This window comes from Raphanus sativus, chromosome 9, assembly GCF_000801105.2.
Source record: "Raphanus sativus cultivar WK10039 chromosome 9, ASM80110v3, whole genome shotgun sequence".
Classification (NCBI taxonomy): domain Eukaryota; kingdom Viridiplantae; phylum Streptophyta; class Magnoliopsida; order Brassicales; family Brassicaceae; genus Raphanus; species Raphanus sativus.
This window is the reverse complement of record NC_079519.1, coordinates 7,618,721-7,640,630: the sequence shown is the minus strand read 5'-3', so window position 1 is coordinate 7,640,630 and position 21,910 is coordinate 7,618,721. Positions and strand designations below refer to the sequence as shown.

The 21,910-nt window shown below is 35.5% G+C and overlaps 5 protein-coding genes across 5 annotated transcripts; 2 read left to right on the top strand and 3 right to left on the bottom strand.

Moving 5' to 3' along the window:
• Window positions 1-600: 600 nt before the first annotated feature.
• On the bottom strand, window positions 601-1,194 carry LOC108825775 (uncharacterized). The gene is made up of 2 exons (XM_018599124.2): window positions 1,038-1,194; window positions 601-952 (listed from the first exon to the last, which is right to left on the bottom strand). Exons 1-2 carry the CDS (start codon window positions 1,099-1,101, stop codon window positions 813-815), a joined length of 204 nt encoding a protein of 67 aa, XP_018454626.1. The 5' UTR covers window positions 1,102-1,194; the 3' UTR covers window positions 601-812.
• A 6,333-nt stretch (window positions 1,195-7,527) lies between these two features.
• On the bottom strand, window positions 7,528-8,237 carry LOC108826466 (endoglucanase 12-like). Its single transcript, XM_018599845.2, has 2 exons — window positions 7,932-8,237; window positions 7,528-7,842 (listed from the first exon to the last, which is right to left on the bottom strand). Exons 1-2 carry the CDS (start codon window positions 8,235-8,237, stop codon window positions 7,528-7,530), a joined length of 621 nt encoding a protein of 206 aa, XP_018455347.2.
• Window positions 8,234-9,339, bottom strand: LOC130500013 (endoglucanase 14-like). The gene is made up of 2 exons (XM_056994699.1): window positions 9,199-9,339; window positions 8,234-8,963 (listed from the first exon to the last, which is right to left on the bottom strand). Exons 1-2 carry the CDS (start codon window positions 9,337-9,339, stop codon window positions 8,283-8,285), a joined length of 822 nt encoding a protein of 273 aa, XP_056850679.1. The 3' UTR covers window positions 8,234-8,282.
• A 2,661-nt stretch (window positions 9,340-12,000) lies between these two features.
• LOC108824644 (putative FBD-associated F-box protein At3g50710) lies at window positions 12,001-12,922 on the top strand. The gene is made up of 3 exons (XM_018598056.1): window positions 12,001-12,564; window positions 12,648-12,776; window positions 12,860-12,922. The coding sequence occupies exons 1-3, from the start codon at window positions 12,001-12,003 to the stop codon at window positions 12,920-12,922; spliced, it is 756 nt and encodes a 251-aa protein (XP_018453558.1).
• Window positions 12,923-14,259: 1,337 nt separating this feature from the next.
• LOC108824136 (probable ADP,ATP carrier protein At5g56450) lies at window positions 14,260-15,761 on the top strand. Its single transcript, XM_018597503.2, has one exon. The coding sequence runs from the start codon at window positions 14,493-14,495 to the stop codon at window positions 15,483-15,485; it is 993 nt and encodes a 330-aa protein (XP_018453005.1). The 5' UTR covers window positions 14,260-14,492; the 3' UTR covers window positions 15,486-15,761.
• The last annotated feature ends 6,149 nt before the right edge of the window (window positions 15,762-21,910 follow it).

Here is a 21,910-nt window from a genome sequence, read left to right as displayed (position 1 = left end):
GTAGAATTGGTTCAGTGCTTATGAGTTACGACCATCGTTACCATGGTCCATGCCTAACCCGTATGATAAACATATAACAAACCATATTATCTTTTCAAATTCCAAAATCACGAGACTCATATCTAACCTCTGTTCACCATCTTATTTCGATTGTAGGTTCTTGACAATAGACGGAGGTACTACTTTGAGGTGTCCATCGACTAACTAACGAGTCCCACCCAGTTTCTAAAAGGTCATTTGAAAGAAAGAAAGAAACAAATTGAAATCTCATCCCACAAGACGAGATCTTTACACCTTTTTCGCTTCATTTTAGTAGCCTGCTCATACATACAAATACATCTGTAATAGTAATTTCTCTACTTGAAGCATTCATCAAATTCACCTTCATTAACAGCCTGTCAAAATCTTATATCATCTATAGTGATTTACTATGACTAGAGAAGATCTTTAAATACAGAGAAAGTTCAAGCACAAGCACATTTGAAAAAGGGTTAATTTAGCAAAATATGACTAAACAAGTCTTAAACCCCACCTAGTTATAGAGAGTACAAATCCTTTTCCATGTTTTTCAAGGATAAAAAGTAGATAGAGAAATCAAAATCAAGACAAGCAACAATCTTTTGTACTGTGTGCACAAGCAGCAAGCAAACCATTGTGTCCAAATCTCACAACTGCGGATCTTTTATGGAAACGCAAACAAAAAAATCGAGAGATAATGCAAACTTTGAGGTCAAAGATAGTATAATAGTACTTAAAGAGTTGCGATATCTTTTGCATCTGGATCAAAATCAATAATACAGATGAAGATGATCTTATTTCATAGCTTTGTGAACCGAATCTGAAGGAAACAAAGCTCCATCTCCTTGTTGATTCTTCTTCTCCAGCTGCTGCTGTTTCAGATTTGATTTTTTCTCCATCTCAAGCCATTTGTTGATCGCGAATGTACATAAAACTGCCAAATCGATCGCTCTCTCTCTCTTGTCAAAATGTTGAATTTACTCAGAGATCAAAAACACAAAGCTGATTAAGAAACTTACATCCGGCGCCGACGAAGTAGACCATACGGAGAACCTTCGGAGCTGGTGGACCTTCCTCTATCATTCTCGCTCTCTTCTCTCTCAAGAGTTTATTCGAAACGTTGTCGCTTCTTTGATGTGTAGGCAACCAAATCAGAGACCTAACCCGACGACAAACATAACGCAGCCCGACCCGGTTTATCCCGGTTTTTTGCTTTTGATTTTTGAAAGTTACAAATTGGTTTTATCTTCCACGTGTAATATCACATTCACGAGGAGTATTAATCACTCTAGTTTTTCTTCGAGAAAATATATTTGGGCGGAAAACTTACGGTGGTTTCGTCTGGTTCTTCCCCACTCGCCGTCATCGAAATCAACTTTCAGAAGGTAATTTAATCAGTTCTTCTTCTTCTAGGAATCTTGCTAAGCTCTACTTAGCAAAAACGGCGAATTCATACTGCTTCATCCTAGAACTCCATGAATAAGGCGAATCATAAGTCATACAACGGAGGTATGTCTCAAAAGAAGATGAAACTTTATAAGATCGATGACGGCCTCTCATTTCTGTAGTGATCGATCAACAGAAAGTGATGTGCTTTCGCCCGGAAGATGAGGCATGTGTACTGGGGGAGGTTGCCCATAAATGATCTCATAAGGACTGCTACGTATTGTAGAATGAAACGTGGTGTTATACCAGCATTCAGCCAAAGGTAACCATGAACTCCATGAATGGGGCGAATCAGAAGTCATACAACGGAAGTATGTCTCAAGAATTTTGTTTGTAACTTCTGTCTGACCGTCCGTCTGGGGAGATACGCGTTTGAAAAATTAAGGTCAACACCGTGAACTCGAAACAGTTCACGCCAAACTTCACTAAGGAATGTCGGGTCCCTATCACTTGTGATATCTTTAGGCATGCCGTGAAGACGAAAGACCTGATCCAAGTAGAGCTTAGCAATATCTATGGCTGTATAAGAATGAGATAAGCACTTAAGGAACGACGACTCTCCGGACACGAACTCCAGTCGGCATCAACATAGATTGAAAGCTCGAGATTACTGTCTGCACGAAACAATATACCCTGTCCAGGACAACCTTTGAGGTAAGGCACCACTCGCAAGGCAGCTGTCCAATGAGCTTCACGAGGTTGCTACATAAACTGCGACAAAAGATGAATGGTGTAGCAGAGTTCAGGTCGTGTGATGGACAAGTAGATTAAGCGACCGACCAGACGACGATATTTCTTTGGGTCAGAAAGCAAAGGTGTATCCTCCGTGTGTAGCTGATGATACTGTTCCACCGGAACTGATACTGGTTTACAACCAAAGAGACCGCAATCTGCGATAATGTCGAGAGAATACTTCCTTTGAGACGCAAAGATACCTTCTTCTGACCTAGCAATTTTAATACCTAGAAAGTATTTGAGTTTGCCGAGATCTTTCATACGAAAACACTTGCCCAAATATGCTTTAAACCTGGTAAGTAGGTCGTGATCATTACTTGCAAGGACAAGATCATCGATATAGATGAGGACTCGAACTTCCTTGAGCCCCTTCGTGTAGGTGAACAGAGAGTAATCAGAATAGGACTGAACAAAACCATACTCCGTTAACGCAACGATTAGCTTCTCGAACCAACAATGAGGAGCTTGACGAAGCCCATACAAAGATTTGCGAAGGCGACAAACCTTCGAAGGATCAGAGTGAGTAAAACCAGGTGGTAACTTCATATAAACTTCCTCATTAAGATCCCCATGGGGGAACGCATTATGAACGTCCATCTGATGAAGCTCCCATCCCTTCGCAGCAACAAGACTAAGTAAACTTCTAATGGTACCCATCTTGACAATAGGAGCGAAGGTCTCTTCGAAGTCATCACCTTCTACTTGACTATTAGCATTAGCTACTAAACGTGCTTTAGGTCGTTCCATAGTGCCGTCGGCGTTGAATTTATATTTATAAACCCATTGACAACCAATGGCTTTCTTATCTAACGGAAGAGATGTGATGTCCCAAGTACCACTCTCTTCATGAGCTACGACTTCGTGTTTCATAGCACCACGCCAAATATCATCTTTGGCAGCTTGAGCATAGGAACGAGGTGCAGTGTATTCTGTAACCCGCAGCGAGATATGCCTGGTGCGACTGTGAAAAATGCTGGTCAGAGATATAATCAGTTAATGGATAAAGTGAATTACCTAGGAAAGTTTCAGACGTTGATGCGGAACAGGCGTGTGATAGAGATGGGTTTTCAAGACGTGTAGCGTTGTAGGTAACATAATCTTTGAGCTTGACTGAAGGTACTCGAAGTCTTTCTCCTCTACCCAGATTCTCAACAACTTGCTGACCATCAGACTGTGACTGTGACGATGTAATAGGAACATGAGATAAAGCCGGCGCGACCACATCAGAAGCACCAGTGTCGTCGTGAATAGGGGACAACGTTGATGGCGGCTCTGTAGCCTCTGGTGGTGAAGTATCTGAGGGCGAGAGAGGAGATGATTCTTGTATCTCCGACGAACTCCCCCTGTCGTCGAACATTGGTAAATTAGCAAAATCCCAATCATGATCATCTGTAACTGCAACCGGAGTTTCAGCAATGGCAGGTGCAGAGACTTTAGAAGACAATGGAAACTCTGTTTCTTGGAAAATGACAACTCTGGAGATTAAGAATTCTTCTTTGTCAAGATCAAAAATTTTCCGTCCCTTTTGAGCATAGGGATAACCAACAAAGATGCAACGCCTACTTCTTTTTCCAAATTTATCTTTGTCTCTAGAACGATGATGAACAAAGCAAAGACTCCCAAATACTCGAAGTTGTGAGTAGCTCGTTTTCTCTTTATACAGCAACTCATAAGGAGACCGGTGGTTCAGAACAGCAGACGGTGTACGATTGATCAGATCTGTAGCCGTCATGATCACCTCTCCCCAAAATTTCACAGGTAAGCTGCTTTGAAACAGTAAGGCGCGAGCTACATTAAGGATATGACGATGCTTTCTTTCAACTCTTCTGTTTTGTTGAGGAGTGGCAACACATGATGTTTGGTGAACAATGCCATTCTCACAAAAGAATCTTGCTAAGCATGTAAACTCAGTTCCATTGTCACTACGAACAATTTTAACCTCCTGAGAAAACTGTTTTGCGGCCATTTTGCAGAAATTTGGTAAGACCGTATGAACCTCAGACTTTTCGAGGAGTAGATAGGTCCAGACAGCTCTTGAAAAATCATCAACTATAGTAAGGAAATAGACAGCTCCAGAAGATGTGCGAGTGCGATAGGGACCCCAAACATCGCAATGAATAAGTTCAAAACATTCTTTGGTTTTATTCAAACTTTCATAGAAAACTTCTCTAGTCTGCTTAGCTTCAAAACAAGTATCACAAGGACTTGAAGCAGCCATTTTATTGGAATCTAAAACAATAGGTAAATAAGATAACACTGAAAACGAAGGATGTCCAAGCCTCTGGTGCCAAAGAAACCGATCAACTGAACTAGCAGCCTTATCAGAAACTTGAACCCTTGCAGCCATAACATCTTTAAAATAGTAAACCCCATCTCTCTCTTCACCTGCTCCAATCAGCTCCTCGTGAAACGATCCTATAAACACACACAAAGCATCCGTCAGAAGCGCAAAGCAGTTGGTTTGGCGAAGTAATTTCTACACTGATATCAGCGAACAGTTCAAGTTTGGCACAAACAAAACATTGGACAGAACGATTCTTTTAGAAAGATGAAACACGCCGGTATGAGTAGCATATGTTTTGTTTCCATCGGCGAATCCAACTGGACATGGCGGAATGCTGAATATGTTTTCGAGAAACGAGAGCTCTCCTGTCATGTGGTGAGATGCTCTTGTATCTAATATAAGATCACCATATTTCTTACCAGTCAACTTATCAGACGATTTTGATTTCTCATTCACTATCTGAGTAAGAGCCCTCCATTGTTCCTCGGTGAAAGCTGAAAAGATCGAAGAGTTTGAGGAGGTTGCGTGAGCGGTGTTGGCTCGAGCCGTAGTACTCCTGTTACGATCAGAATTAGAAGCGCCACGACCACGGCCTCCTCGTCCTCCTCTAGTTTCGCTACGTGTTGGTGGTGTCTCCTCACACCAGTCTGGAAAACCCACGAGCTGCCAGCAGTTGGATTTTTCATGACCCCGTCGCCCACAATGAAAACAAGTGACTACACGACGTCCACAGTTGTTTGTCTCAGCTTGTTCCTTCTTGGCGACGAAATCTACGGCACTGTGTTGTGCTTCTCGTTTTATAGTTGAGGCGAGGCGCTGTTCTTCTCTGACTACTCTTGCGTACACCTCTCCAAGATCAACAGTCAAGTCTGCAGCTATAATCCCTTGACAGACGATTCCAAACCGAGCTTCATCTAAGCCCATGACGAACTGATGCACCTTTGCTTCTTCTCTCTCTTTCTCATAAATCGCAGCAGCACTGCAACTGCAAGGTGGAAGAGGTTTGTAGTATCGAGTTCTTCCCACATCTTGGCTAGACGTCCGAAGTATTCCATCACTATTTGTCTGTCTTGCTTGCACGATGCGAGTTGCTCCTTAAGATGATGAATTCGAACCTTATTTCCCACCGAGAAACGTTTCTTCAAATTCTCCCACAACTTGTGAGAGTCGGATATGAACGTGACTGTAGAACGAACGCGAGCTTCTATGGAAGAACGAATCCAGCCAATGATCATTGAGTTGACGGACGACCATAGCTCGAACTGAGGATCATCAATGGAGGGTTTAGTTATTGAGCCATCAATAAACCCTAACTTTCTCTTAGCCCTAAAAGCATTAACGAGCTTGTGGACCATTCATTATAGTTCTCACCCGTGAACATCACCGATGTTATCACTGCTCCCGGATTGTCGGACGCAAACAAGGAATACCGTGAGGTACATTACCGACGCCCTGCTCAACTTGAGACTTGCTCGTCGTTGTATCTTTACTTGCGAAAGATGAGTCTGTGTCGACCATGACTGAAGACTATCGTTCTCACCGAGAACAAGATCGATCGACAAAGACTAGGTTACAGAACTTTTATTGCTCTGATACCATGTAAACCAAAGACAATATTGTAAACTCTGAATTGGTTTGATAACCAAAGACATTTTGTCAGTACGTCGACATGTTTCTGGTATTGCATAAGTCTCCGGTTCTTAAAACCCTAAAATTCAACATTGGTGTTTTGTCCACTACTGAGATGTTATGTTTATCGAAACTAGTGCCAAAGCAGGTTTCAATATAAAGGTAACAGAGATCTTCTCTTCACAATATTAAGAAAATATTATTTTAGCTGCTAATTTGTTTTATTAATATACGAAAACTCAGGACCGGCACTGTATACTTGCAACATCATAGACAATAACAGCAACAGAAGAGTCCCTAATGTAGTTGAGAATAAGACTCCTGAATCTCTCTTGCCTAGTTGTATCCATGTCATAATGTTTCATCTTCTCAGTATTGCTTATTCATCAGTGTTGGAACATAGAAAAGAGGTTTCAGTAGTACTTACCACAGCTGCAGCCTCACAGTTCGGTCTTCAAGGTACATTGTCTTTGATAGAAAATCAATACCAATTGTGGCCTGGAGATTACAAAAAAAAACAACAACAGCAATAGCCAAGAGCCACTACTGAGAAAAGAAAGAACACTGTGTGTATACTGTATAATGATGATCACTCACTATTAAAAGCTTAAACGTAATGATCATATCTGCAAAATCAAGATCAAATGCTTTTCTCGTTCTTCAACTTTAAACAATGACAACAATATCAGCGTAAGTTAGTCAAGTTCCTTTGCTACGATGATCACCAACGATGCGAGGTTAAAGATCATTCTACTTAAATGTTACGTCCTCTACATTACGTCCCAGATTTATCACTGCTTCAGCTCCTCCTCCTCCTTCACTTTCTTCCATCACTAGGATTCGATTAAGATCACAAATATCAAATTCAAATCAAATCAAAGCGAAGCGAAGATGGTGATGGAGATTTGTATCCTTCGCAGGGATGAGCCTCGCCCTATATGATGGAATCAGAGCTCGCGACAGCAATCAAATCGTAAAGCCAGAGAGATGGAACATTTTCGTCGCTAGGGTTCTCCCGCTTAAGCTCAACACCTTCGCGCCTCTTTTGGTTCAGCCATTTTTGATTCTCCGGTTTAACATATCTCGAGGTCTAACTCATTAAAGGCCTAAACTACGAAAAGACAGTAGCATTTAAACCTGCACTCGTTCTCTCTTTCTTTTGAAACAAACGACACGCATTTACAATAGCTCTTGTTCGGGTTATAGAGACAACGTGCCGGTTAGAATGTAAATGTTGTTAATGACACATGGCACATGGGATTCCGACAAATACTACTAATCTCTTGAAAGCACATTTCGAAATATTTTAAAATTATTTTATTATTATCAAGCCAAGTTACATTTTCCACATTAAAACTATGCTAATGATCACAACCTATGACTTTCACTGTGAGACGTACCAAAATAGAGGAAGATCAAGCAACGGCGGCCAAAACACCAACAAATGGAGGAACAGTGACCATCACAGGCTCATTGTGGAAATTAGTCCTCTCATCTTCATAAGCATCGTTCTCGTCGGGTCCTCCCACGAGTGCCCCGGTTAGTACGTTAGGGTTTGGTGCAGAATTGTTATACCAAGTGGCGTACCCTTCACCGCACGACACAGCGGTGGTGTTCTTTTTGATTGACACTATAGAGGCTCCTCTATGGCGTGGTTTCTTTGGATAGTTGGTTCCGAATCCAACCATGTAGCTCATGTTGTTCGGGTTTGAACCAAGTATGTAATCTACCTATATATAAACCAATATATCATGTGTAAATTGTTAGGCACTAGTCAAGTTGAAACATCGGTACTATACAGTATACACGTTTTAGCTACCTGAGCACGGGCGAGGTTAAGAAGCTCAGAAGCTTGAAGAGATCCACTGGGACAGTTGATTGGTGTGTTGGCGGTTGTAAGGTACTTAGAATAAGCAGAGAGGACGAAGGAAGCGGTGGTGGTGTATTGGAGGTTGTTCCACGGCAAGAACCAAAGCAAACCTCCCGGAGTCTTCTTAACGTTATCGGAGCCCATTTGAGCACAGTTGCAAATGAAAACCTCAGCCATACTCTTGTACTCATCCAACTTATTCTCATCCAAATTATAGTTGCTATCCGGACCATCCCCTACCAATGCAAGCTGCATTTGCAGCAACAAAAAAAAAGTTTTGTTTGTTTCTTGTCACACAAGTTAATGAAAATAAACATAGAAACCTACCCTGGCCATCAATACTTGTGCACCCACGAATTTATCATCCCATGCAAAAACAGTCCTTGGACCTCCGGTACCCTCAAATTCATTTAAATAGTCGAGATAAATCTGGTCATTAGTGGCGCGGTGGAGCCAAGCCGCGGCCCATAATAACTCATCTTCGTATCCGCTGCTATTGTAGAAGGGACTTACGTAAGGTATGGAGCTTTGGTAGACGCCGGGGTGAGCCTTGGCGAATTCAAATAGTTCAGATGCGTGACGAAGAAGTTCTGCGGAATAGTCTTTATCATATGAGCCAAAGGCTATTGACGCTGCAGCCATAGCTGCAGCTGTCTCGCCTGCTAGGTCAGCACCTGGTTGCTGCTCATAAATACGGTAAGAAGGACGCGGAGTTGTCATATCCTCTGGTCTCATCCAGCAGGCATGGTCAGCGATCCCGTCTCCCACTTGTCCGTAAAGAACATTGGGCACAGGGTGGGCGTTGATGAGATAGTCAGTGGCCCATTTGATAGCTGCAATGACGTTTTGGGACTCGTTATGAGCCTTAAGCTCCGATTCCATCTCTATACTGCTCCATGCTAGCATTGTCGTCGTGAACGCCATTGGCAATCCAAACTTCATGTTGTCTCCAGCATCATAGTACCCTCCAGTGAGATTAACCTGTTTTTTTTACAATTAGCACATGACATGTTTTACTTGTCAATATTAACGCTAGATATATTATAGCCGTAATTTATACTTTTAAAAAATAATTATGTTTAATTTTAAGATCAGATTATATATACCATGTTTAATAGCTCCACATACAGATAATAAAAGAGGTTTAGGCAGGTACTAAATAACATAATTCTCATGCTGATAACCAAAAAAAAGAAGTGAGAAGGGTTTAAATTACATCGACATCAGAACCGTCTGTAAGTGCAGAATCTCCTCTCCAGTTAACTCTTTGGTCCGACGGCAATTTTCCAGAGCGTTGAGCTTCGAAGTACAAAAGAGTGTTCGTGAGAGCTTCTCCATAATTAGCCCCATGAGTCATCGGCATTGACAATAACACTATGAGAAGAGTACATGTCCATAAGCATTGTGAAGAGCCATTTCGCAGTTGAGACATCGTTTTATAATTAATCTTATGACCAACTTTTACTTTTTTTTCTCTCTAGTTAATCTTATGACCAACTTTTACTTGTGTTTACATGTATCTATGTGTGCAACTATTTATAGGGAATCTATGCATGAGATGGTATCTATGCTTACTCAAGTATTACTAATTACAATTTCATAGTCAAAATGTATTATCACACTTAGATATTTGTTATCTATGAAATTGTATTTTGATCAACATGTGTATAGTAATTTATTTATAGACCCATCCGTATATATCCTGTTTTTGTCAATCACCCATCCATATATATCCATCTTCTATTATATTAAAAGAGAAGTTACAACTTCTCTTCATGTGTGATTTTTTTTAAATGGATTTTCTTTAAAAAATCATGTTTCATTTATTTCTAATTAACATTATGGTATCATTAAAATATCACATCTTAGCTTAAATAATTGACATATATAACAACTTTACCTATAAAATTGTCTTATTTTCTAATTATAAAAATCTGTTGACAAAAAATCTAACAAAATCTTATCAAAATTTTTAAATATTTTTTATAAAATTAAGCATTGATTAATTTCGTGATTAATAGTCTAATATTATTATAAATTAATGTTAGTTAAAATTTATTATAAAATAAAAATAAAACTTGTATACTATTTTCTTAAAATTTCTAATTATAGTCTATCTTATCTATTAAAGTAAAAGTAATGAATTTTTTAATGTTTATTTTATAATTTGGACCATCCTTTAAATTTTTATATTTTATTAAAACTAATAATATATATATATATAACAAATCTGTTGAAAAATATTATAAAAATATCTTAATTTCAAAAAGTTTATGTAAATATTTCAACTAATTTCGTAATTAGTAAGAACTATTATTATGCATTAATATATATTCAGTTATCATTTATAAAATGAAAAAATAAAAAAAATATTTTATCTATTTTATAATAATAATAATTCATTTTAAATGAAAATATTATATTGAACTAAATATGATAACATTATATTAAATTGATAAAATTGTACAAACAATTTCATAAATATAAAACATATATGCTAAAAATATAATATGATAAAATAACGACTTAACATTCGAAAACTATATAATACATGTATAAAATTAACATATCTTACACTTTTTGTATATATAATAATATATTATCTAAAATGAATAAACGTAAAAAATATTGCTAATAGAAAATTTGGTTTTAAAAGTCAGCGGATCAAAACTGAATATAAATATAATACAATATGATATTTAATATGTTGTTTAATGCATATATTAATTTGTTCTAATATATATATAACCGAAAAAAACATCCGCGCGGTTGCGCAGATCAAGATCTAGTAGTCATTAAACTAGCAGTTCTTTCTAATTTCATATCTTATGTATATCCATGCTGACTATTAAAGATTCTTTTCTCTTTTAGTTTTTTTTTGTCAACGTACAATATCATTATTTGCTTTTTTACTTAATTCTTTGGTCAAATATTAAATATAGAAATTAGGACCATGACCAAAGCAGAAGCATAAATTAAGAAAAATGCCATAACAAAAAGAATTCTATGTATTTATACATTATTTTCTATTTTACCCTTCATTACTTTTCCCTTTTATTTTATTTACATTTAACATTTTAACGAATAATTATTCAAAATTATTATTATAAAATACTTATTTTAACATATTTAATTAAAAATAAAATTATAAAATACATAAAACTAAAAGAACTTCATATAAATAAACTACAGTGAAGCCTCTATAAATTAATAATGTTGGGATTACACCAAAACTATAATTTTTTATTAATTTATAGAGATTATTAATTTATCGAGATGTTAATTGAATCAAAAACTCAATTTGACTATGAAATTATATTAATTTATAGAGATATTAATTTATAGATTATTAATTTAAAAAGGTTATACTGTACTTAAACTATGTAATATGTGATTCTTTTAAGAAAATATTATTTTAGCTGCTTATTTGTTTTATTAATGTATAATTATTATAATAAATATTTTTTACACAAATTGTTTAATTTCTTTTATAGATATTAAAATTAGTATTTTTAATTTCGTATAAGGCCACCGAAAAATCAGGACCGGCACTGCATACTTGCAACATCGTAGACAATAACAGCAACAGAAGAGTCCCTAATGTAGCTGGGAATAAGACTCCTGAATCTCTCTTGCCCAGCTGTATCCCTGTCATAATGTTTCATCTTCTCAATATTGCTTATTCATCAGTGTTGGAACATAGAAAAGAGGTTTCAGTAGTATTTACCACAGCTGCAACCTGACAGTTCGGTCTTCAAGGTACATTGTCTTTGATAGAAAATCAATACCAATTGTGGCCTGGAGATTACAAAAAAAACAACAACAACAGCAAAGCCAAGAGCCACTACTAAGAAAAGGAAGAACACTGTGTGTATACTGTATAGTGATGATCACTCACTATTAAAAGCTTAAACGTAATGATCATATCTGCAAAATCAAGATCAAATGCTTTTCTCGTTCTTCAACTTTAAACAATGACAATAATATCAGCGTGAGTTAGTCAAGTTCCTTTGCCACGATGATCACCAACGATGCGAGGTTAAAGATCATTTTACTTAAATTTTATGTCCTCTACATTACATACCATCTACTTAAACTTTACAAATCGATTCTTGTGTATGTTCCTGATGGTCTTGACGTCTCGCTTTCGTCTCTGAAAACATTGCATCTTCTGAGTGTGAAGTACGAAAACAAAGAATCACAGCGCAGCCTTTTAAGGGGTTGCCCTGTTCTGGAGGAGCTGGTTGTGGACAAAAGTGATAGCTTGCGTGTGGAATCATTCGCTGTCAAAGTGCCTTCCTTGGAGAGATTATCTGTACTTTATCAGTTTGATGATGATCTTGATGGATTAGATGAGCACTCTGAACATGAGTTTTACAACGATAGAGTTACCATTAATGCCCCGTCTTTGAAGTACTTGAACTATGTAGATATCGTTGACTACGGTCATTCGTGTGTGAGTTGGGATATGCCTGAGTTGGAGGAGGCACATGTTAAACTTGTTTGCAAACGTCCTGAGAAGCTCATGAGATCTCTTACAGCAGTCAAGCGCCTCTCTCTATGTTTATTTAATCATTCAATGGTAAACCAAAATCAAACCATGTCTAGTAATTCAAAGTCTCTGTCACTGAATGACCGCTTACCTTTCTGAGTATCTCTCTATAGGTTCAGCATCGTGTTGCATTATGTCAGCTTGTTCATCTAGAGCTATGTGGATGCAGCCCAAAGTGGTGGGATCTACTTACTTGGATTCTCAAAAGTTCTCCTAAACTACAAGTTCTCAAGCTCAACAAGGTACATTTTCCGTGCTGCATTTGGTTTAGTTTCATCGTCTTAATTTATAGTTTTATGGTCTAATGCACTATCATTTGTGTTAGTGTTCGGAGGAGTGCTATTGTTCCGTAAAGCCTATTGGACGGCCTTGGGGACTGGTGATGTAACATCCCGAGTTGTGATATACGGAAAGGCTTAAGAGAATTGATTTGACTAACTATGTCACCAAAGTTGACTTACCTTTTCTGCACACATCCGTTTAGAACTCCAGAGTTAAGCGTGCTTGGACTAGAGTAGTGAAAGGATGGGTGACCTTTCGGGAAGTGATTCGCGATACCGTGTAAGTGAGGTCAAAGTACGGGGAAAGGTCGGGTGGTGATTGCAGGGTCAGTAAACAGTGATTTCGAGCCTTGGAAAATTAACGACCGACCGTCGGATAGGATGGGGCCCACGGATCGAGAGAGCTGGCGTGGGTGACCTATTAGCCGTGGGCGGTCGGGGCCTTACATGTGAGTTGTACGATAAAGCCTATTGAAGGTCGTTGGGGACAGCTGAGTTCCGTTCCTGAATGTTTGACGTTTCATCTCAATACTTTTGAATGGAGTGGCTACAATGGAAGACGGGAAGAGAAGAAACTGGTGGCTTATATCCTAAGAACCAGGAAACAGTTAAAAACTGCAAAAATCTCTACATGGAGTTTACTTTCAGTAGAGAGGTCTCAGAAACTCAAGGAATTGGCTTCTTTGCATAGGGCTTCAAAGGCATGTAAGCTTTTATTGGGTCCTAAAAATACAAAGATGTTACTAGTAGCATGTCCCAATAAAACCTAATAGCGTCTGAAAGTTAGATGTGTTGGAAAGTGGAAAGTTTATCAACTTTATGTTTTGCTGTTATGTTGCATCTGTGTGTCTTAAATCTCTATTGTACCAGTAGAATGCCCAACACTCGTGGGTCGGACGTAGTCGTCATCATTGCTGAATAAAGCTCCTAAATCTTTTCTAACATCATCGTCATCATTGCCGAATAAAGCTCCTAAATCTTTTCTTTGCTTTGCTGACCAAAACTATCTCCTTAAAACTTAACTAATTGGTCTGTTAAACTTGTGCTTTATATTCTCAGATAGAGATCTGTATATATGCTAAAACAGCTAGCTTGACTATACGTTCAGATCATCTTTTGCTCTTCTTTTGAGAAGATTACTCATTACAAAAAGTTAGAAATATATATATAAAGTTAGAAACATGAAATAGCTTGAGGACATGAAACATAATGTTATGACGGATGTGAGAGGAAACAGATTAACATATTAGATGAACAATAAAGAAAGACACAAAGATTTAACGTGATGATGTCTTTGCTCTCTGGTAACTATTTGAGTGGAATGATGTATGTCATTATCCAAAGTGTCTTCTCTATTGGGCCGTTAGACGTTGAGCCCAAGCCCATTAGCCAATTACATTATCCAAAATGTCATCTCCTCCACTCTCAATTCTATCTGATGCAATTCTATTCCCCTTTTGACTGTTACGTTTCCCCTTTTTATCTTTATCCCGAGTTCGAACAACACGCAAGAGACCCGAATCAGTCTCCAATTTTGGAATCCCCCGTGCTCTTGTGTCCCGATACAATGCCAGATTGAACCAAATCGGAACCTACCCACTTCCAAATCTCACCAAAGTTTCGATTTTTATCAACTCCGCTCGTAAAAGAAAAAAAAAGATCGAAACTTTTTTCTCGATGGGCATATCGAGCAGAGAAGACGAACAAGAAGATCCCGTTTCTCCATCGAGAAACCTCAGGTCGTCGTCGCTTCCACAGACTTTCAAGCATTTCCACAGAGACTTACTCGCCGGAGCCGTGATGGCGGGCGTCGTCCACACCATCGTGGCCCCAATCGAGAGAGCCAAGCTCCTCCTCCAGACCCAAGAGAGCAACATCGCCATCGTCGGCGACAACTCGGGGAAACAGAAGTTCAAAGGAATGTTCGATTTCATCCACCGCACGGTCCGTGAAGAAGGCGTCTTGTCCCTCTGGAGAGGCAACGGGAGCAGCGTGCTCCGTTACTACCCTTCCGTAGCTCTCAACTTCTCCCTCAAGGACCTCTACAGAGGGCTTCTCCGTAACAGCAGCTCTCAGGAGAATCATCTCTTCTCCGGTGCGTTGGCTAACTTCATCGCTGGCTCTGCGGCTGGATGTACTGCTTTGATTGTAGTTTATCCTCTTGATATAGCGCATACGCGTTTGGCTGCTGACGTAGGGAAGAAGGAGGCTCGTCAGTTCAGAGGGATACACCATTTCTTGAAGACGGTTCATAGGAAAGACGGTGTTAGAGGGATATACAGAGGGTTGCCTGCTTCTTTGCATGGTGTGATTGTTCACCGTGGGTTGTACTTTGGTGGGTTTGATACGGTTAAGGAGGTTTTCTCTGAGGATGCGAAGCCGGAGCTGGCGTTGTGGAAGAGGTGGGTTTTGGCGCAGGGTGTGACTACTTCTGCTGGTTTGGCTTCTTACCCGTTGGATACGGTTAGGAGGAGGATCATGATGCAGTCTGGGATTGAGCGTCCTATGTACAGTAGCACGTTGGATTGCTGGAGGAAGATATATAGGGTGGAAGGGTTGGCTTCTTTCTACCGTGGTGCGCTTTCGAATATGTTTAGGAGTACTGGCTCGGCTGCGATCTTGGTTTTTTATGATGAAGTTAAGAAGTTCTTGAATTGGGGAGGGATCTAAAGAGATAAAATGTCAAATCCGAATTAGAAGTCAGAAGAAGTATGAATTTGATTCATTTTGATACTACACCTTAACAAGGAGAGACACATGTAGATTTTAGTTGATGATGATGATATTCGTTTTTACACTATGCATATTGATTCTTTTCTTCTTGTTATAGACTTTGTTTGTATGAGGAGGATGAATAAAAGAAGGAATCTGTTTTGTAAATAAAAAAGAACATGGATTTGCGTTCCTTTTATAAAATTAGTTATCAATCTGAGTTTTTATTCTGGACTTTAGTTCTTTTAGATACAAGAATGTAGTCACTTTGGCGTAGGCCCTTTAACATAGTCAGTATTGATACTCGGTTAGCTGCAAGCTTTCTGCTGTTCTTGCCAGACAGGAAGTATGAAGACAACTCCCATATGAGACTCAGAGGATGCGTTGCTTATGGACCTGACCATTGCTGATCCTCTGCAATTACTTAAAACAGCAGTACCTTGTATGTGATGCAAAGAGACTGTGGAATCTCTTAAATGAAACTGATTGGATGTTTTGTTGTGCTGAAGCACTTGGAAGTTGCCTCCTGCTTAAGTTTACTTACTGACTGTTTCCTCTTTGACAAAACGATTCATTACCTATCGGTCTCTCATTCCCTTTTCGGACTCTCTGGTTCGTTGTGAAGTTGAATGGTTTATGATAGGTATATATAAATATATGTAAAGGAGATGCCTTCAATATGTGCTGCTCTGAAACAATCCAGCGTCACTCATGATTTTGGATTCATCTGCTAATGTGAATATGCCACAAAGGTTAGACGTTTTTCTTATTCTATGAGCTTCTTCTGAGTATCTGAAACGAATCACTTAAAAAAACTTTCTTGCTACGTACTAATCTTTTTAACACTAAAAGTTGCAGTATTCAAAATGTTTTGGCAAGTCAATCTCTTTAGTGCGTCTGTGCTTTCGAGTTCCATGTGTCTATTTTGGTAGAGAATATGATTAGGTTGAGGCGCAGGGTCAGGTTAAAAGAGCCTGAAAGACTGTTGGTCAGTGCCTTATAGATTGGTTCCTAAAACTGAGCAACTAACTTAGCATTTTCTCTTACTGCTTTTGGAAGGGTTTATCTGGCAGATATTGGAGAATAGTTGATAATATCCGTTTGATCTTTATAGGCTTGTTACATATTACGATTTATGATTTTGGTTTCTTATTGAAGTTCTATATAAAAGGATAATCTCAGTGTTGGTGGACGTATGTTTGTTTGGGTCTCTGGACACACGTAAAGCAAGGAACATTCAGTCACTTTTGCAGGATCGTTTTTGAGTGATACCACTGCTGAAGATGGCCACTATGCATATTTTAAAAGCATTAAGACACGCATTTTGGTCTGCTGCCCAGCTGGTTGGCTAATGTTGATGCTTGATGCTTGTTGTGCTGATGCTGCTTAAGCACCAAATCATAATTAGTAGCAAGCTGATTGTTAGATAAATATTGGTGGTGAGGCTCTTGCAACTAGATAAACTGTTGTTTGAATCTGGCGGCTAAAATTGCTTAGTGGAAACAAACCAACAGATGGATAATTCAGAGGAAGCAAGCATTGCTGCTCTCCGCCTCATTCCACTTAGCCATGTTAGACCACTACTAATGCACCCCTTTAATTTGTGACACCACAATGATTCAAGTAAATAGAAACGAAGTGTAATTACAGAGATTTTAATCAATCTTAACATTACTTGTATAAGCGCAAACACACCTTTTATTTGAGTTAACTAAAATGACATGCATATTTATTTGAACAAGCATATTTTACAACAGTTATGTAGGAAGATTCTTTAAAATTTTGAAAAGTCAGAAGTTACTTGATAAAAGCATTTTCATTCTCTTTTTGCATACAATTTTTGTCTTATCTTATTCTGAATTGCATTTATCTAGTCCCCTGCCTTCCTTGAATTTCATTGCTTACATAACAAAGTAACAAAAATGCTTTTTTTAGGTGAACGACTTCAAATTTGGATGTTTCTCTCAGTTTCAAAATCTCCATTAATTTGATTGTTTCAGTAGATGTTTGGATTTATCTGATCGATGTTGGTTTGCCGCTACGAAACCAACATTCTATGCACCCAACAAGTCAACCTGACGTCAGTTGTTTGAAACTTCAAGTCAACAATATTAGTTTCTTTATCTTATGAATTTCTTAGCTTTTGTTCACTATTTTCAGGAATAGCATTGACCACTGATGATGCTAGTGTAGTAATATTAATTCTATATGATTATAACTTAATCTTGAAGCGTAATAATCATCTATGTTCATTAAAAAAAAACTCAATAGAGTCACCGACTAACCGGTTCAACAAATGATTCTGTTATATTTTTGGGTTGCCATTGACATTTGTTAAAATTTTAATTTCTTGATTTATTTTGCTGGTATTATGAAAAATCCACGGGAAATCTTCATCTTTTTAATCCTTAGTATATGAGAACATATATGATATATCGTAAGATACAAGTTAAGTTATTTGTTTCTTACCCGACAAGAAAAACTCTGGTTGGCCTACGTTTAGGAAATTTAAATTATTTATATGGTTTACATATTTTGAATTAAACTGATTATGTAAAATATAGTTTTTGTTCGAATATTTTGGTATTTTGAAAATAATCTTTAAATGTAGCATACGTCTCATATTTATCATCAAAAAGGTGCAAATAAGTCGACAGAAAAACGGTATAAATACCACATCCGAGTACCTTTTAATAATGATACAATTTTTTTTTAAATTATATTACTTTAAACCATATCATATGTTTTCACTTTTACATGTACTCTTTCATATGCATTCAATAATGTTAATTATACAGTAAAACCTCTATAAATTAATAATGTTGGAACTTTGAAATTTTATTAATTTATAGAGATATTAATTTACAAAATTTTCCTTATTTAGATTTTTTCTATTTTTCTATTTTTATTTATATAAAAAAGAAAATATTTTATTTTACCGTATGTACATTATTTTAGAAATTTGACTTCAATAATGTTTTATTATCTTATTTTATGTATAATTTTATGTTTCATAGAATTGTTAAGTGGTTTTCGGTATAATTTTACTAAATGTTATCAAAATATATTGAAATGTTTAAGAAAAATAAAGAATTTTTATTGTGAATATAAAAACCAACAATATAATATTTAACTTATAGATATGAATTTATGATTTTAAGGAGACTATATATTTACATAGAAATTTTAAAAATATTATTATCTTATTATTTTATCGATTGTGTTATATTTAACACCGGCCCAACTTGGGACCGGTAAAATTTATTAATTTATAGAGATTATTAATTTATAGATTATTAATTTATAGAAGTTCTACTGTATATTCCCGCTAGAATTAACAAGGTATAATTCTTAGCAAAAACGGAAAAAGCATTAACAGGGACAATTATAGATGACAAAAAAGGTACAATTATATGAATAACATTTGATATACAAAATTTATCAGAATTCAATCTGATATTCTATAAATTAGATAATTTTTTTTGTTATTGCATCCTACCGGATTCTAATTTGAACAGTGATAATGCCACTTAAATACTAATAGTCTCTAGCTAATAGTAAATAACATTCGTGCAAGCAGTTAGCTGTGAACCACTAACTGGCGTTCAATAAGTGATTGAGATACACATATGGATGTTTGGTCCTAACTGGCGTTCCGTGTGTCAAATGTAAATAAATTGTTTCTTTTTACTAAAAGAGAGTAAGTCATTAATTGTTTAGCAATATCTTTAGGGGACTTCTTGCTCTGGTCCATGAGTCATGGAGATAAATAGAAAAGATTGAAGAACACATGGGTGTGATGGGTGTGGAGTGATCTATAGCAACTTTCCATCCATGAATCAGAGAACTTTTATTATTTCTGTGACTCAGAATTTGGGAAACTTTCTGTTAGTTGGGAAGAAAATAAACAAGAAATTGCAGACATATTTAGATAAAAACCATACAGTATTCAAGCCTAACACCTGGAGGAGATTAAATGGGATCCAAAGAAACAAACTAGTGGGTGTTCAATTATATCTCTTGTTGAAGCAACTTTCTACCGGTTATTATTACCCATACACACACATGGTTGCATTCGCACACATTTGGTTTCTTGCATTTCAATGCGTATTTTAAAAATCAATATGAATTAAAGTATGATCATAACTTCGACCTCCCGTTCAGAGATGAAGTTGTGATTTGGTATAACATGTTTAGGGCTCGTTAAGCAATGTTTAACAAGAAATTTATAATGTTTAATAAACAAATTTCTAGGCTTTCAAAATTTATGGGATGGTTTGAAAATAATCATATATTACCAATAAACATCTAATCTATTAATTTAGGGTTCTATTTTTATCTACTATTAACAAGTCATAGTAGGACCACTTAAAGAATTAGTCAATATGACATATTTGATTATTTGTATTAACAATAAACCAACTATAAATATATTAACAATAAACCAACTATAAATTTGATTTTTTTAATTATAATAAAATCTGTTGAGAAAGAATCTAACAAAATCTTAGTTTAAAATTTAAATATTTTTTTATAAATAACACATTAATATATTTCGAAATTAGTAATATAATATTATTATAAGTAAATTTAACTAAAACTTATTATAAAAAAGAAAATAAAAAATTCTTTATACTAACTTTTTTATAGATTCTATGATATATTCCGTATTATATAAAAATAGAAGTGCTATATGAATTAAATATTAAAAATATATTAAATAGGTAAATTAACAAAAAAAAATTATTTTATTTTTTAACTTAAATAAATTATTGATCATAATTATAAGGGATTAAACTTCTAAAACTATATAATACTTTTATATTAAAATAAATGTATTAACATAAGTTAAAATTTTATATTTACAGCCATACATTATCTTTTTATTTATTTTGAAACTATTAGCAATATATTGCTTAAAAATGTTTATATACAAAAATATAATAGTATATAATAACCTTTAGTTCATATACTATTTAAAAATATGTTATTAGTAAAATATGAAATTTCAGTAATTCATTTAAAATATTAGTGACAAAAATCAAATTTTAATTATAAATTTTGTTTTATTTTAATTGTAACAAAATTTGTTGATAAAAGAATTAAAAATATCACCAAAAATTCAAATATTTTATAAAATGATACAGTAATGTAGTACCAAAACAAATTCAAAGTTCATGTATTATTCCAAACTCAAATAGTTGTGTAATTTTCCAAAGTTGTCTCGAAAAAATATATTATTTTGAAAATAAATATTCAAACTCAAAATGATAATATTTCAAATTTTACAAAAGACAAAAATCATGGATAATAAAGATTAACTTTTTGAAATGTACCTGAAAAAAACTAACTATATATGTTGTAAAAATTTAAAGTAACCTAATGTTTTGACGTCTTAATTTAAAAAAAAAATAGAACTTAATATCATAACATCCAAAACAAATATCCTATATAATAAATTTAATAAAATAGTATGATAGATACTACTATGTATAAAGTTTACTAAAACAATAGGATTATATTATTTAAAATAAATAAATCCCGTAAAATACTAAAATGAGATATGTTAAAGTATATTTTCTTAAACACAACATGTAAATGTAATTATTTTAGTCATATTTATTTTCTATAATATAAATAAATAAAATTTAAAAATGTATTATATGCAAAATGTTTAAATTAAAGAAAACAACATAATTTGAATGGGGTTCTCTATTTGAGTATTTCATATTTTATTTTATTTTATATTAGTAAGTAATAAAAATCAATAACAAAGTAAATTTTTTTTAAAAAACCATTATATATTAATAATACTGAATAAGAAATATAAACAATAATATGATATAGTAATACAATATATAACACTAAAATAGAAATTATATATTTAAAATATTTTTAATAATATAAAATATATTTAAAAAATATAAATATATCCGCACGAACGTGCGGGTTAAAATCTAGTAATATTTTATTAGGGAATAAAGTAAACATATAAACAAGTTTATCAGATCATCATCTTTCATATAGAGCGGAAAAACAACAAAAAGAGGAATAATATTTTCCACATTTTTCTATACTAATCTAATAAAAAATAAGAAATATCATGATAAATGTGCGTGGTGATGTATAAAGGAAAACTTATATAGTTAACTTTTTTTTAGTGGGACATTAATCTTGTGCGTTTGTAAATTTGAATAGAAAATATAAGTGTGTGTAATAAACTAATAATAGCATGTTAGGTAAGGTGTCTTTGGGATATTTTCATCTAATCATATTAGTTGATGTTAATTTATTATTCACGTCAGTAATCTCCTTTCCTATTCAACAAGGTAGGATATTTTTTCTTTGTAGATAGCATTTTCTGACAAGAATAAATGCATTAT